General features: G+C 38.3%; 1 protein-coding gene across 1 annotated transcript in view; it reads right to left on the bottom strand.

Annotated features, from left to right (window-relative positions):
- The window catches only part of stpg2 (sperm tail PG-rich repeat containing 2), a 273557-nt gene that overhangs the window by 228929 nt on the left and 29482 nt on the right, over positions 1 to 15146 (bottom strand). Inside the window, exons 4-5 of the mRNA XM_008117887.2 lie at positions 13310 to 13474; positions 3499 to 3614 (exon numbers count right to left, since the gene is read on the bottom strand). Coding sequence (XP_008116094.1) covers positions 3499 to 3614; positions 13310 to 13474 — 281 coding nt within the window. The remainder of the gene's footprint in view (positions 1 to 3498; positions 3615 to 13309; positions 13475 to 15146) is intronic.

Genomic DNA, 15146 nt, shown 5'->3' on the forward strand with positions numbered 1-15146 from the left:
CGAAGGAGATCTGGTTTGGCTGAGCACAAAAAACCTGAAATTGGGGTTCCCATCCAAGAAATTGGCTCCACGCTATATAGGGCCATTCAGGGTAGCAAAAAGAATAAACGAAGTGACCTATGAGCTGAGGCTACCAAAGGACCTAGGAAAGGTACACCCGGTATTCCATTGCAGCCTGTTAAAAAAGTATAAAGGAACTCTGGACAGCGGAGAACAATAGTTGTGTTTAATCTTTTCCTTCCAGGACGAAGGGGAGGAGGACGCCATGTCAGAACCCTGCTACTAGAGCCTGGATGTGGCTCTGAGTTTCAGGGTCACTGACATTGATAAGACACCTGCGTCCCAGGACTCGGAGGAGAAACGGCTGCTGGACTTGGCGGGGAATTTGCGCGGGGTTTTACTGAGCGGGAAGAGACTGTTCAAATGAGGGGGAGGGTATATAAAGGAGGGTTGGCCGGAGCCTCCCATTCTTGGCTTTTCTGATGTTCATGTTTCCTACAGTAAAAGTTCCTGGTGATACCACAGAGAGTCTCGTGTGTTCATTCAGGAGCGGCTGTGGTGAGCTGACAGACATGGTTATTTTGTGAGATAAAGGAATGTTCCTTAACATTTTAAAATTTAGTATTTTCAGTTGCCATGCCAGAGGTCCTATTTATTTACATAAATGAAGAATTCGTTGGGAAAACATTTCAAAAAATTCATAATCTCCAACTGTCCAATCGGAGATTTATTCCTTGTGGTTCCTTTTCACAGCATGCTAGAAGAGGATTAAATTAAAACAGATGCTAAGATAGCTGAATAATATTTAAACCAAGAAATTAATTAAATTATATCTGCTCTGATCTACCATTATCAAGCAACTCACAATTCTTTCCAGTATTAGTGCTAAAAATTACAACTACTTTGACTTACATCTTAAACTACTGTATTCCAATCTCTAGCATAATTTGCAGTCTCACCTTTTCAGTTGTGGTAATGTGGGATTGTGCTAAAATAATCTAAAGGGGCATACAGGAAGAGGCACTGAATCCAACCTCACTTATCGTTTCCACTTGTCATCCATCCCCATGAAAATTTTCCCCTCAGCATGAAGTGAGTATATCTACCGTGTTTCCCCGAAAATAAGACAGTGTCTTATATTAATTTTTGCTCCCAACGATGTGCTAGGTCTTATTTTCAGGGGATGTCTTATTTTTCCATGAAGAAGAATTCACATGTATTGTTGAACAAAAAAAATGAACATTTATTATATACTGTACAGTAGTTGTCATCACAAACCAGCATAACCAGACAAACTGTGAATCCTATCAAGAATTTCTTGTTACTACCAATATTTCCATGTACAACAATCTATGGTACATACATGGTGTTCTGTTTGGTGGCCATGCTTCCAAACAAAAACTTTGCTAGGTCTTACTTTCGGGGGAGGCCTTATATTTAGCAATTCAGCAAAACCTCTACTAGGTCTTATTTTCTGGGGATGTCTTATTTTAGGGGAAACAGGGTAAGAGATAAGTGGCTCCAAAAGAACTTCAAGGATAAACCAGTTCACATGTGTATGCTTTTTAATTGAAAGAATGCTGCTTTGAGTCCCATGGCTAAGGAAAGGTTGGGGTAGGAATTGCTGTTGGTGTAAGTATGTGTCATGGCTAGCCGTTTATCGGTTTGGATTGCTGCTTGTGGGGGGACAGGTCTCCAACAGAAGAGGACTCTTCTTGCTACTATAACAACCCCAAGGAAAGCATCACATGCTTCTGCTATTATCTGTGAAGTCCTGCTGAAACAAGTGGCAGCTAAAATCTCATGATGAAAGGGCCTGGAAAGAATTGCTCTTTGTAGCAGATAACAGCAGATCGTTGTACCTTCATACTCTTGCCCTGGATCTTGGTTCTGCTGCCCTTGGGTAAGAATTCTAGACTCTGACCTTGTTTCCATAATCTTGTTCTGGATCCTGTTGTATCCTAAATTCTGGAATAATTTCTAGCTTTGATTTATGGATTTTATTTCACTTTGGACTCTGTCTTATCTTTGGAACTCTGACTTTGCTTTGTACCCCTGGATCCTTTGTTTTTGTTTTATAATCTCTGATAAGTGAACTCCTGGCATCTGACTACTGGACTGTAACCTTGGCTATTGATTGTTGTTGTTCCTGTCCTGGCTCTGTAGTACTCTCCTTGTCTGCATTAACTGCACTCTACGGCCGGGATAGCACAGCGGTTAAATCGCCAGCTATAGAAGATCCCGGAAGGTTGGCAGTTCAAGCCCGGGTCGGGGTGAGCTCCCGCCGTCAGCCCAGCTTCTGCTCACCTAGCAGTTTGAAAACACCAATGTAAGTAAATACCGCCTTGGCGGGGAGGTAAAAGGCGCCCTGAAAAACACACCGGCAAAAATCTGACCACGAAAGACATCCATGGATGACAGGCTCCTTGGTGTGGAAAATGAAACAACAGCACCTCCCCATGGCTGAGTCGAGCACAGCCGGATGCCGGAGATGATAAGAGGGAAGCCTTGCCTCTGTTTATGTACTATCTGTCTTTATCAAGTGTATAACAGCATTAAATGTTTGCCATATATGTACCTGTAATCCACTACGAGTCCCCTCGGGGAGACAGAGTGGAATATAAATAAAGTATACTATTATATTCTCAGTATTCATCGTTACTCCATCTGTGTGCTACAATTCCCTTATTTTGGCTAGACCTTGAAAAATTCAGACTTCAGTTTCTTACAAGTAAATATGGCCTTGGCTTTCTTGCTTAATTAAACCTCAGCCTATATACCAGGAGGTCCTTGAACACAACAGTATGACTGTCTTAATAACCCCACTTATTCAATTTACAATTCACACTTCAAGCAGGAAGAACATCTGCTGCTATTTTGGGGTGGGATGACCATCCACTCTTGTTTGGACTGCCCAAGATATTTGAGGCAGACTGGAGAACATGTCCCAGAACATGCTATTGACTGAGTACTAAATTACTGTATTATAATGTAAGCATGGCATGAAAAGTTGATTCAGAAATCACAATAAATATTTAATTTGTTTGATGGTGATAAGCCACAGCAAGCCTGGGGTCATGCAAATCCACTTGTTCCCTCCACTTCCACTATGGACACCTAGATATCGCAAGCTTTACTTCAGTTTTTGGAATTATATAATTCTGATTACCTACAGCCTGTTGCTTTTTTAGATGCAAAAATAAACTCTGTTCCATTTTAGCTATGCTTTGCCTGAAACAAGCCAAATACATAATCCATCGTCTGAATTGTCCTTATTTCATACAAATATAATTAAATCAAGCAAAGGCCTTCTGAATCTGATGAGATATCAAGCAATGGTTGATCAAATGTTTCTAATCATTCTGTTACCACTCTGGAAACATACAAACCTGAAACCTGCTGCATCTGGTTCCCTTGATTTATCATGATATCCAAGATAGAAACTAATATGTGCGAGAAATGCAGTTTTTTATACCAAGCAGTGACAGAATTACATACGGAATTAAATCATAGTCTCCAGGTCCAGGGCCATCATGTATCCTAAATTCATATCGCTTTTCTGTCAAATTGCCAAAATGCACTCCTTTATACTTCATTGTGGGATAAGTTTCATCCTAAAACAAAAGGAAAAGTAGTATATAGTTAGAATTTTAAAAAATACCATACTTAAGCAAACATCAGCATCTGCATTACCCTAATCCACATTAGTTTTGATTAAATATGTGTCGAGAGTCAGACACCAATTAACGAAACAAACAGAGTTTATTTAGGAGATAAGCCAAAAAGTAAACATAAACACAGAAGATATCTTGAAACACTTCACTATCAATGTTTCAAGAGCAGTCCGAACAAAAATATAACTCAAAAGTATGTCTTAACAAGCCAAGCTGTTTATCCACGCAGGCATTCAAATAAAACTAAAAAGACACTTCAGTTCAGCTTAGAAAACAAATTGAGTTGACTACTAAAAAATAGGTAAAATAAACAAGAACTTGAAACCTTCCAAAAGCTGCAATGAGTAGCTGAAATCCGGAACTCCAAGCAGGAAAAACAAAGCTAAACAAACTTAGTGCAAAAGGCACTTTTGGTTCCAAGCCGTTACTGTAACAGCCAGCCGGCTCTGTGGATTTAAAGGGACAGTTCCCAAAAGAAAACACCAAACTGGTCTGAAAAACAAACAAACTAGAAATGCAGTAAACTGCTTCCACAGTGCAGATAAAGCCAAGAGCTCCAAGAGGAGGGTGAAGAGACGTCGTCAGGAGGATCCAAGGTCAGGTCAGGAGACAGCAGCGAAATCCGGTGGGCAAGCCAGTAGTCAAAAGCCGAGAGTAGTCGTCAATCAAAGGGCGAAGACAAAAGCAAGGTCAAATTCCAATCCAGGGTCCGAAGAGGGTGCAGTCATCAAAACCAGGTCCACAAAAAGGCACAAAGAGCCAAGCAACGATGGTAACAGCAGATCAGAAGCACAGTCCCAGTCCAGTCTTCATGAATGCACAGAAATCCCAATGGCGCCTCAGCAACACCTTGCCACACGCAAAGTGAAATGGCCAAACATTCCCATTTTATTCCCCTTCCTCTTGGGTGACCAAACACTCACACCCAAACACCAGGTGTCCCAGATCTTACTCAGAGTCCGAACTCCACACAGCTAGTGGATCAGGAGTGCCTAATAGTTCGTCGGAGTCCCAATCATCCTGCCCATACTTAGCCCCATGAACACTTAAAGAACCATCCTCCCTTCTCCAAGCATCCCAAGTGGGATCTGCTCCTGCAGACCTCCAGGTTCAGTAGTATCCATAGGCCCCAAATCCCCAGACATCTCCGGTGGCTGTGCCCATTCAGTGCCCACTTCCCCAGCCAGCACCTGTTCCCCAGCATCCATTTCATCCCCAAACTCCCCATCTGAATCTTCCTCAGAAGATTCCCCATTGAGCTCTCTAATCCATTTCCTGCGCAACTCCTCCAATGAACCCTCATCACAAGGGTTTTTCCTTCCTCTTCTAATCCCATCACCATCAACCATAATCCCCGAAGGCGCAATCACAACAATATGTATTTATTTATGTGTTTAAACAAATATCTTAGCTAATGCTTATATTAGGGAATGTCCATGTCACGCACAATATACGTCCACAAACTCACATACATTAATACAACAAATTTTCTGTTGTGCCTTGGCCTAACAAGTGGTGAGAGTCCCTGCCCATAGTGGCCTCTGAGGTTGAGAAGGGCAGTTCAGGAATTAACCCCCCCCCCCCCCCCCCGCACTACTACACTCTTTTCCTTATATAAGGAAACTGCTACATTAATTATTTGTAAACTGCTCTAGGAGCAAACAAGCTGTAGAAATTAGTCCCACAAGTTCATTATGACTTACTCTAAGGTAAATGATAGAATTATTGTCTATATCTTTAATTTGTTTCATGAACTCTCCTATCAATGTCAGCTTTATTAAGAACCTCTAAAGAGTTATACAAACCACTGATATCCTAGCAATTCCAAAGAAGATCAAGAATATAATTTAAAAAGAGTTCCAGTTCAACACCTGGGGTACCCTATTTCAAAAGAAATATAGTAGAAGTAACAAAATGAAAGGTGCCTGAGAATTAGAGATCTCATAGTGAACAAGACAAAAGGAAGGATGACAAACTAATCTTATTTGCTTTAAGGATTTAGGAGGAGGAAGAAAGTCCCTGACATTATACAACGTACAAAACATCATCCTGTAGTGAACATAAGAAGGCATATTGTAGGAAAACTGTTATGAACAAAGTGGCCTATAATATCCTTCTATGAAGACTAAATTCCAATAACCACTAATATAGTATTTCCCAGTAATGGGACTACAGCACCATCCAGTGGTTTCTACAAATTATTCCTTTCCAATATTTCTAAAGATAACCAGAGTCACAAATTTCAATCAACAAATGTTCTTTTTAATGTCTTATAAATCTTAAAGATAGGTTCTTCTTCAGTTCCATATTGAGAGACTATATAAATACTTCTACATTACTAAACTTGGAGCAATGTACCAGCCTTCCAGCAATACTACTTAATTCCACTATTTCATGTTATCTGATATCTGAGAGAAATCAAGCTTGCCTTTAAAGGCAAGGGATTCCAAAATTAAGATGGACTTAAAGTACATTGTAATATAATAGTTGATACTGATTTTAAAATCGCTTCCTACTTTAAAATGCAGAGAAATTTCAAATTCTGATGTAACATTATTCTCAACCTTATACTAATTTGACTTTTTCTTACTTTAAATTTCTCTTACTGGATTTATTCCATGAAATGTTGAATGGGCATCCATTCCTTGAGTGCAAACTGAATTCAATATTTAATTGAATTCAGCAATCCAATATTTAATTTGTCAGGCAATAGCAGCAAAATTATAATAAACTGATACGAAGAAATATTATTGTGCTGTTTAATTACATATGAACATCACATTTGTCATATACAGACAAAGAATATCATCTACTGTGGATAAATCAGATCACAACACATACTATTTCATGTAGTACTGCATTTCCATATTTGATTTTTATTGTATTTTGTAATTTTTGCAATCATACTTTGTTTATTTTAAGAGCTTTCATATATCTAGAGAGCAGCATAAAAATCAGACGGATAGGATCTGCATTTTGTATAATAAATACATTAATTGCAGCAGAGGTTTAGTGATTAGTCGCATTTAGAGAAGACTAATGGAATTAAGTGTTGGCTTACTTATCTGCTTGAGGTTTTCTGATATTCTTTGCTTCCTAAAGAAATGGTAGGCCTCTGTATCAGTTTATGCTACAGTGCACTTCATTGAAATCCATACTTTGGAATGGACATATGATTTCCATGATAAATAAGTATACTGAGACAGAAGTGAACACACAATTGTACTTCAGCATTTCACCAAGTGCATGCTTATGTCTATTATCTCATTCCAAATACCCAGTCAGAGGAAGGTTATTAACTAGTTTTATGAAATAATCAGTTTCTAAATGTATCTTCTGTTGTGCATGTACTTTAAATCATACTGAACTATTAAATGTGAAAAACATCCATAATTTTTTCTTATAACTAAATGATGCTATTGTTTTTGACATTTTCTTTTATGAAAATCTTACCAAACAAATTATATCATTTTTGAGTGAGTAATATAATCTGACAAAATATTGGCAATGATTCCTCCAATCCCTCCCTCACTCCTGCTAACTTTTTAATTGCAACTTGTCTGTAAAGTCTCAAACAGAGTCCCAAATTTAGGATTAACTGCTAGTTATTACACATCTTGGTTAAAAAAGCAGTAGTACAAATCTTTGGCAGGCGGCGGTGGACTTATATCTTCAATTTTAATTAATAATGTATATAATATAATGACATAAGGCCACCTTGAATTTATCTATATTTAGTCCTCCCTTTGCTGATTACCAACAATGGATAAGGTTTAGGCACAGCGAAAGATTCTTAAAAAGGGCCTATTCCCTTTTTTCCTGACAGACCACTAAATAATAGCAACATATACATTTGTTTTATTACAGTCCCTAATCCAGTAGCAAAATGTTTATGAAAGAGTCTTACAGTCAATACATCCTGACATTTACAAAATGCATCTTAGTGCATCAACTCTGAAAGCAATTTTAAAAGGTGCTCCAACTACAGGCTATTCTTTGTCAAACTCAATAAAGCTGAATAAAATTATTCCCTTTCCCTTCTACTGCTTAAGCGCTGCATTAAAAATAATATAAATTGACTGCTACTTAACTCACTAACCTGTGCATTACTCAGGTAAAATACCCTATCCATAATGAAATTAAAAAACCTTTTAAAAACGTAGGCAGACAGAAGAAAAAAACTGATGTACTCTTAACTCTAAATCACCATGCTCTTTTTGCCAAGAAGTGTTGACAATACCAACTTCAAGGTCGCTGTCAACTGGCTATGTCATTAGCAAATAAAATATGGTTTAATTGAAGCAAACTCAGCAAGGAGGTACATTATTTTAAGTGAACATTGCAATATAACTTGAAAAATTACTAATCGCCACTCCCGTTGACAATAAAAATGGATGAAGGTGCTTTGGAACTTTTTTTCCTATGACTTTCCCGTAATTAAATATGGAAATAGATTCTATGAAGAATTAAAAGTCCCAGAGTGCATTAATTCTGGCACTAATGGACTGTCTTTCAGTGCTACGGCACATAGGTAGTTCCCAGCATGGTCCCAACATTACCTAATCTATCAGTGTCAACTCTTAGTATGAATACATAAGGTGAAACACACAGATTTGGGATTACATTCCATAATGTCTCATGAGGAAGGATGCATTAATCATTTTTTTCAGAATGCTTGTACTAAAACACTGCAGAGCTATTAAATATCTTGATAGAATACATTCACCCACAAGACACTTTATATAATTGTTACTAAAATCACAAATACAGTATATATTTTACATTTAGACAAAGCTTTTCAAAAACAAAAACAAAGCTTTGTTTAGTCTGATTTTAATCAATATAACTGTAGCCATTTCAACTGAAACAGGTTTACAAGAGCCAACTTTCTAACCCTGGTAAATATAAGCCACTCTGTGGCATTCTGGATATGATTTTATTTAGAAGATTTTAGTTTAAAACAATCCCATCTCAAAATGCCCTGGCATATTATCTCCCTTTGTTGTGGGCTTTTAAAGGGCAAGGAAGGGAAATTACTACTACAGTTCTTGCCTGCTGAATCATGACTGCAGTTATAGCAGTTGTATTCTGGAAATGGCGTTAAATTTCCCTCTTATGCAAAGTGTTGTGTATTGCTACTGTCATCATCTGGAATCAGGAACGGTAATAACTAAAATCTTGATCCAATAGACCCCGTTATCTTGATATATCAGCTTTCTCAAGACGTTTAAAAAGTTAAATAAAAATACTATTATGTTGCATCACTACTATTGGCTTGCCTTACTGAGGAAAGTATATCACAGAAATGGGAAACCTCAGATTCTATGTAAAGTAACATGCAGAAACCAGGCAAATGGGCACCAATGAGCATCATGGCCAAACATGAGCAGAGAAAACAGAGTAAATAATATGCAATGTGGTCTACATCTAAGCAGGCTGATGCACATTACGGCACCTGTTCAGAGTACCTCCTGATTTTGCTTATCCCAGTTGAAAGCCTTTAATTTATGTTGCTGCGCATGTTCATATGTATTCTTTAAACCATGTGTTTTCAAGCTGCTTTCAGTCCACATTAAGTGATTAGTGTACATGTGCCCTAAGACTTGAAAGGACAACTATGAAAAAAAAACTAGACAAGATCCTGACGTGTGAAAAAATATCACTGAATAATAAAGTTAGGAGTTTCAATGCTATCATGGTTCCCATTTCTATAAGAAAATTAGCTCATTTGAAATGTGGTGCTGGGGAAAAGTTTGCAGGTGCCATGGACTACTAAAAAGGTAAATAATTGGATCCTGGAGCAAATCAAGCCTGAACTTATTCCTGGAAGCTAAGATGACTTTGGCCATATCAGGAGAAGACGAGACTCTTTAGAAAAGACAATAGTCTTTGATAAAGTAGACAGCAGTAGGACAGGAGAAAGACTGCATTCCAATGGATAAACTTAATCAAGGAAGTCAAGACCTTGTGTCTGCGAAACCTGAGCAAGAAGGCTGATGATTTGGAGGCCTCTTCTTTATGGGGTCACCATATGGGAGGAAGAAGCTAATAAATTATTGAGAAAGCCTCCCGAGTGCATGGGAACAGCAGAAAGCATAGCAGTAATGCACTCTTTATACTGCAGGAAAACGGTACAATCACAAAATATTATTTAAATGTTTTTAATCACAGTTACTGTTAAAATCCAGGGAAAATGAATAATAGGTTATTTTTCAGGTTCAGGGTAAGACCCATTTTGACTTTAAAAAATCTGATTATTTTATTTTTCCTCATTTCCTGTATCTATCTAATAGTGTAAGTTAACTAAACTAAGATAAAATGCATTACAATGACAAAATCAAGTACTGTAGTTCAATTTAATGACTCTACTGCCCCCTAATGCCTTGACTGAAAAAAATATATAAGGAAAGATTAAATATTATTAACAGTGCTGCCTATATGATATTCTACCTAACTACTAACTCTACCTTTTTATTTTCTATTTGGAGATCTTCTGATGTAGGGTAAAGGCTAGAAAAATGTTATTCCATAATATCTCAGCAATATCTCTAAAAGTAGCATAACAATGCTGCACAGTATACACAAGCACTTGGTAAAATAACTACAGGCAGTCCCCAAGTTACGCATAAGATAAACTCTGTAGATATATTCCTTTCTGAGGGGTAAATTTCTCTCACTTCCTGTTGTCTCACCCCCGTTTGTAACTATGTGTTGTTTATAACTCAAGGACAGACTTACAATGAGAAATGGAATGATTGTGGTCTTCCATATTCATACAGTAGTGCAATTTAGTATGCAAATAAGTACAGTATATATGATTTATTAACTTTGAGAAAATAATCAATATTAGAAATATGCCTTTCAAAATCTTGTTTTCCTGAATAAGTTTGTGTTCCATTTTTTTTCTCATGTGGGCAAGACATCTAATTTCACCTTTAAAAAATCTTATTTGCTTTCAGTGGATTCTTTGACAGTGCTTTTTAGTGTAAGCAGCAACTTCCTAAATATTGTACTGCCTTTCCCGACAATGTCTAACAGAACCTATATTACTACAGATTTTAATCCCCCTGCCACACATTTTGCGCAGATTTAACATTTTTAATTGATCACTTTGTTTTTAAGAGCACTTTCATTTTATACAGGGTTCCTGTTCAAAAGTATTTTTTACTTGTGTACAAATTAATTTTGACAGTATTGTATTTATTTTTTAAGGGATCAACCACATGCACTTCTTGTACTAGCTCCTGGGTGGGATGCTTAAGATTACCGTAAATCAAGGATTACTAACCCTCTTGCTCAGGCATGGGCAAACTAAGGTCTCTGGCTGGAATATGGCCTTCCGGGCTCTGATTTCCAGCCCTCCAAATTTTCCCCATCATCTGGGCATAAGGATTTGGTGGCCCACCGCGTTCTTATACCGAAAGGATGGGGAAGGAAGGCATGCAGCGCTTAGGAGCCCTCTGGAATACTCTCAGCCACTGCCTGCCTTCCTCAGGCCCTCGTCCCAGCATCAAGACAAGGTCCTGCCCTGATGCCAGGAGAAGAACGGCCCAGGGAAGTAGGCAGGTGGCAACTGGGGGGGGGGGGGGGGGGGCTCCAAAGCCTCCTGCTACCATCTACCTCCTCACCCTTCTTCCGGCATCAGGGCAAGGCAAGGCACCATCCTGATGCCAGGAGAAGTATAGCCTGAGAGAGGATGTAGGCAGTGGTGGAGGGGGCTCCAAAGCCCCTCCCACCCTGGTTCTGCCCCCTCCTGGGTCTACCCTGCCCCCAACCCCTCCCCCCTGGCCCCAGGGCAATACGGCCCCAGAGCAAAAAGGTTTGCCCATACCTGCTCTAGCCAGTTACATGACTACATATTCTACAGCAATACAGCAATTTTACCTCTGTGCCAAAACTAACCACATCAATAGAAAAGCGTCTTCCTTTTTTGCAGGTATCACCAGCCATTGATTGCACTGCTAAAATATACGAAACTCAAAAAAGTGCATCAACAGAGTTAACTAAAATTATCAAAATGCCTTTATGGTAATGTATAAGCTGTTTTCAGTATTATTTTGCCTCGCCCTGAGTGCTGCTTAAAAGTTCCATGCACTATTATACTGTTTCTACCAAAGCAAAACGCTCCAATAGTACAGACATACACTCACACAGTTCTATCCCCTGCTGCAAGGTCAAAGTTTCTTAGTGGAAAAGAAAAGTTTCAGTCTCTACAAAGGCAAGTAGGAAAAGTACTGAGAACAGAAGCAGGTCATACAGCTGTTAGAAGCTAAAAAGCAAAGAAAGGAAATGAAACAAAAGCCAGTGAGAATATAGCGAAGAACAATTTAGGATTTCTAGATGATAACTCATCTGTTGTGAAGGCTGACAGAAAAAGGAATTAGTGGCTAGAGTTAAAAGAGGCAAGCAAAGAGCCACTGAAGCCAATGGTACAAGAAGGCATATATTTTTCCAAGGATGTAGTAGATTCTAAGCTCTATCCCTGCACAAGAAGACATCTAATACAACTTTGTCCATGATCAATGCCACATAGGAATTTGGTCATTCTCTGCAATCCTACATATCTGTATCTGTCCTATGCCTAGAAGTAAGTCCCCAGGAAAGAAACTCCACCAGTTGCAGAACAGTCAGGTCAGGCCTAGCCATGCAAGCACAACCAAGAAGGTAATCCCAAAACTGAGGGTAGTTGTATAGTAGCAAAGTCACGAATATTCCAAATTTAAGCATCAGAAGCAAGCAGTCACAATGCACTCAGCCAAAGAAGGCTAGAATATCATGAAATAAATGCATACAAAGCCACACATAATCCACAAAAACAAACAATACAATCAATACTCCTCAGAGGAACTAAGCATATGGCCCCCATGAAAAGAAATAAAGGGCTCTTCCAGACAGGTCTTATATCTCAGGATCTGACCTCAGGGTGTCTGTTTATCAAAGATTATCTGGTAGTGCAGGCTCATATAATCCAGTTTAAAGCAGAAAACCTGAAATCAGATCCTGGGATATAGCACCTGTCTGGAAGGGCCCATAGATACACACATTCCAGAACTACAAACAGGACACTGTAGGCTTCCAACATTCAGCTTCAGCTCAGCCCAATATAGTCCATGGGTCAACCTGCCAAAAGCCTAACTGGGAGACGAGAGTATTAAATGGACAACTCCAGGCTTACAACATCACTTCTCCTTCTTTTGCCATGTGATGTAGAACTAAACTAGTGAGCAGGAAGTAGGAAGAATAAAATCCCTGAGAGAGAAAGCATTGGTTTTTCTAAGGTTCAGACAGTCTTGTTCTGAAGGTCTCTGAGGGCCCTTCCAGACAGGCCCTATATCCCAGGATCTGATCCCAGATTTTCTGCTTTAAATTGGATTATATGATCCCACATTGCCAGATAATCTGGGATAAACAGAAAACCTGGGATCAGATCCTGGGATATAGGGCCTGTCTGGAAGGGCCCTGAGGGGCCTTAAGATTCTGTCAGGTTCAGGCTATCAGGGCCTGAACCCAATGCATCCATTACTGAAGCTGCTTCACCCACTTGTTTAGTTTCTGTCTTCCTGTGCCTGTGTCCTGACGGCTGCTGAACATACAAGTTGCAACACAAACAATGAAAGAATTAAAGCATTACTTACACTATTCATCTGATAGTAAGCTGGACCCAATGTACTGTCTCTTGAAGGAGGGTTATGCCTTATAAGAGTGCCATCGTCCAATTCTTCATAACCGTATCCTTGTCCTTGTGAAGGGATAGAGGGAGCGTCTGTCTTCCGGAAGATTTTGATACTGTTTGCAAGCTTCTGTAGAAACAGATACAATAATCTGTGTTACAAACATGGAATGATCTTTTAAACAGTCAATGTAATAAGAGATTGGCCGTGTCCAGTGGAATTTAACTTGCAAAATACATTTAACTGTTTATAAATACGTTTATTTATTTCTGATTGTAAAATTGTAGGAGAAATTAGTAGAAGTAATGGAATGTTGTTACTATCTCCAATCTGAGATTGTCCCTACCCCACTCCCTTTTCCCAATAAGCACATTTTATCTCCAATATGAGATCAGAAATAGGAAAAGAAATCTCTATACAGGCAGAAACATGGAGGTGGAGGATGAAATGACATTTGAGCGGATGTGATCCTGGATATCAATGAAAAACAAGACAATGCTTGAGACTTCTGTCAGGAAGCATTAAAAATCGATGTCTGAAGAAAATCACATTAATATATACAATGGTTATTGTATCTAGATGCAGTGGGGAAAGTATATTAATTAAGAACTTGTGTGTCACAGACCATCCAAAAATAATTTGAAACCAGTCTAAATTTCTTTGCACTCATTCTCCACTGTTTCACTATTCCGAAAAACAGAGTCATACTAATAGAGCTTCTTAATACTTGAGTATATGTAAGCATTAGTCTACTTGCGCTATCATTTTGAAAGCAAAATAATGTTAGTTAAGAATCTCAATATGTGAAGATTAATCAGATTTAATTATAAATCTCTTCACACATCAGGATTTATTTCAATGAAAATAAGCATTTAGATTTTCAGCTTGTTGGTTTCTGAAAAATGAGCTCCAAATCACAGGCAAGCTTTTTCTTCAAAGCACCTCCTGAAACTGGTTTCAAAAAAACACTGTTATATAGGTCCCAAAATCATGAGTGACTATATTTAACTATATCATTACTAAAGGACATTTGCACATTACTTTAAGGGTTCTCTGTATCTTGGAAAATCCTGTCCAATACATTAAAATATACTGTGTAAAAGAAACTATACATATATGGAGTCAAGATCTCAGAATAACTTTTTTTTAATTAGACACAAGAGATGCAATGAAGAAAGGCAATTTTTATGAGCAAAGAGTATTTTATAGTATTATATAGTGACTTTTTCCATTTGTAAAAAGGAGAGATTTACCTGTACAAATTATTTTTGAGCTCCTGTAGATCAATCAATCCCTATAAAGACAGAAGCAAACTATATATCCTAGAGGAGGCATAGAAATGCCTTGATCTGAAAATACAGCTTGTAATATAGCACAATCACTAGAGGTTGGCTGAAAAAAAGTCCAGTCATTCATATTGATCTAATGTACATTTTTGTCTACATAGGCAACCAGTGTAGATGTCATATCTTTTTATCTTGCAGCTTGATCTGACTTTGCAGAAGACGCCTTTAGAAGATATCAGATGATATTCTAAAGTTAACACCCCAAGCAACAAGACATGAGAACCAAATGTACAGCTAGCAGATCTGGAATAAAAACACGGATCTAAGAGAATTATTTACAAAATGACATGCTTCATGTGCCTGTGTGTCTGTACATGAGAGAAAGAAATTTACATGCTTTTGATTTAACTAAAGATGTCATGTGGACTGCAAGATGAACGGTAAACTTTGGTATCTCCTGTTCTTGACAACTAAAACTGTGAGATACTTCAAGATGCAAGTAAAATGTGCAACAT

The sequence above is a fragment of the Anolis carolinensis genome, chromosome 5 (assembly GCF_035594765.1).
Source record: "Anolis carolinensis isolate JA03-04 chromosome 5, rAnoCar3.1.pri, whole genome shotgun sequence".
NCBI lineage: Eukaryota > Metazoa > Chordata > Lepidosauria > Squamata > Dactyloidae > Anolis > Anolis carolinensis.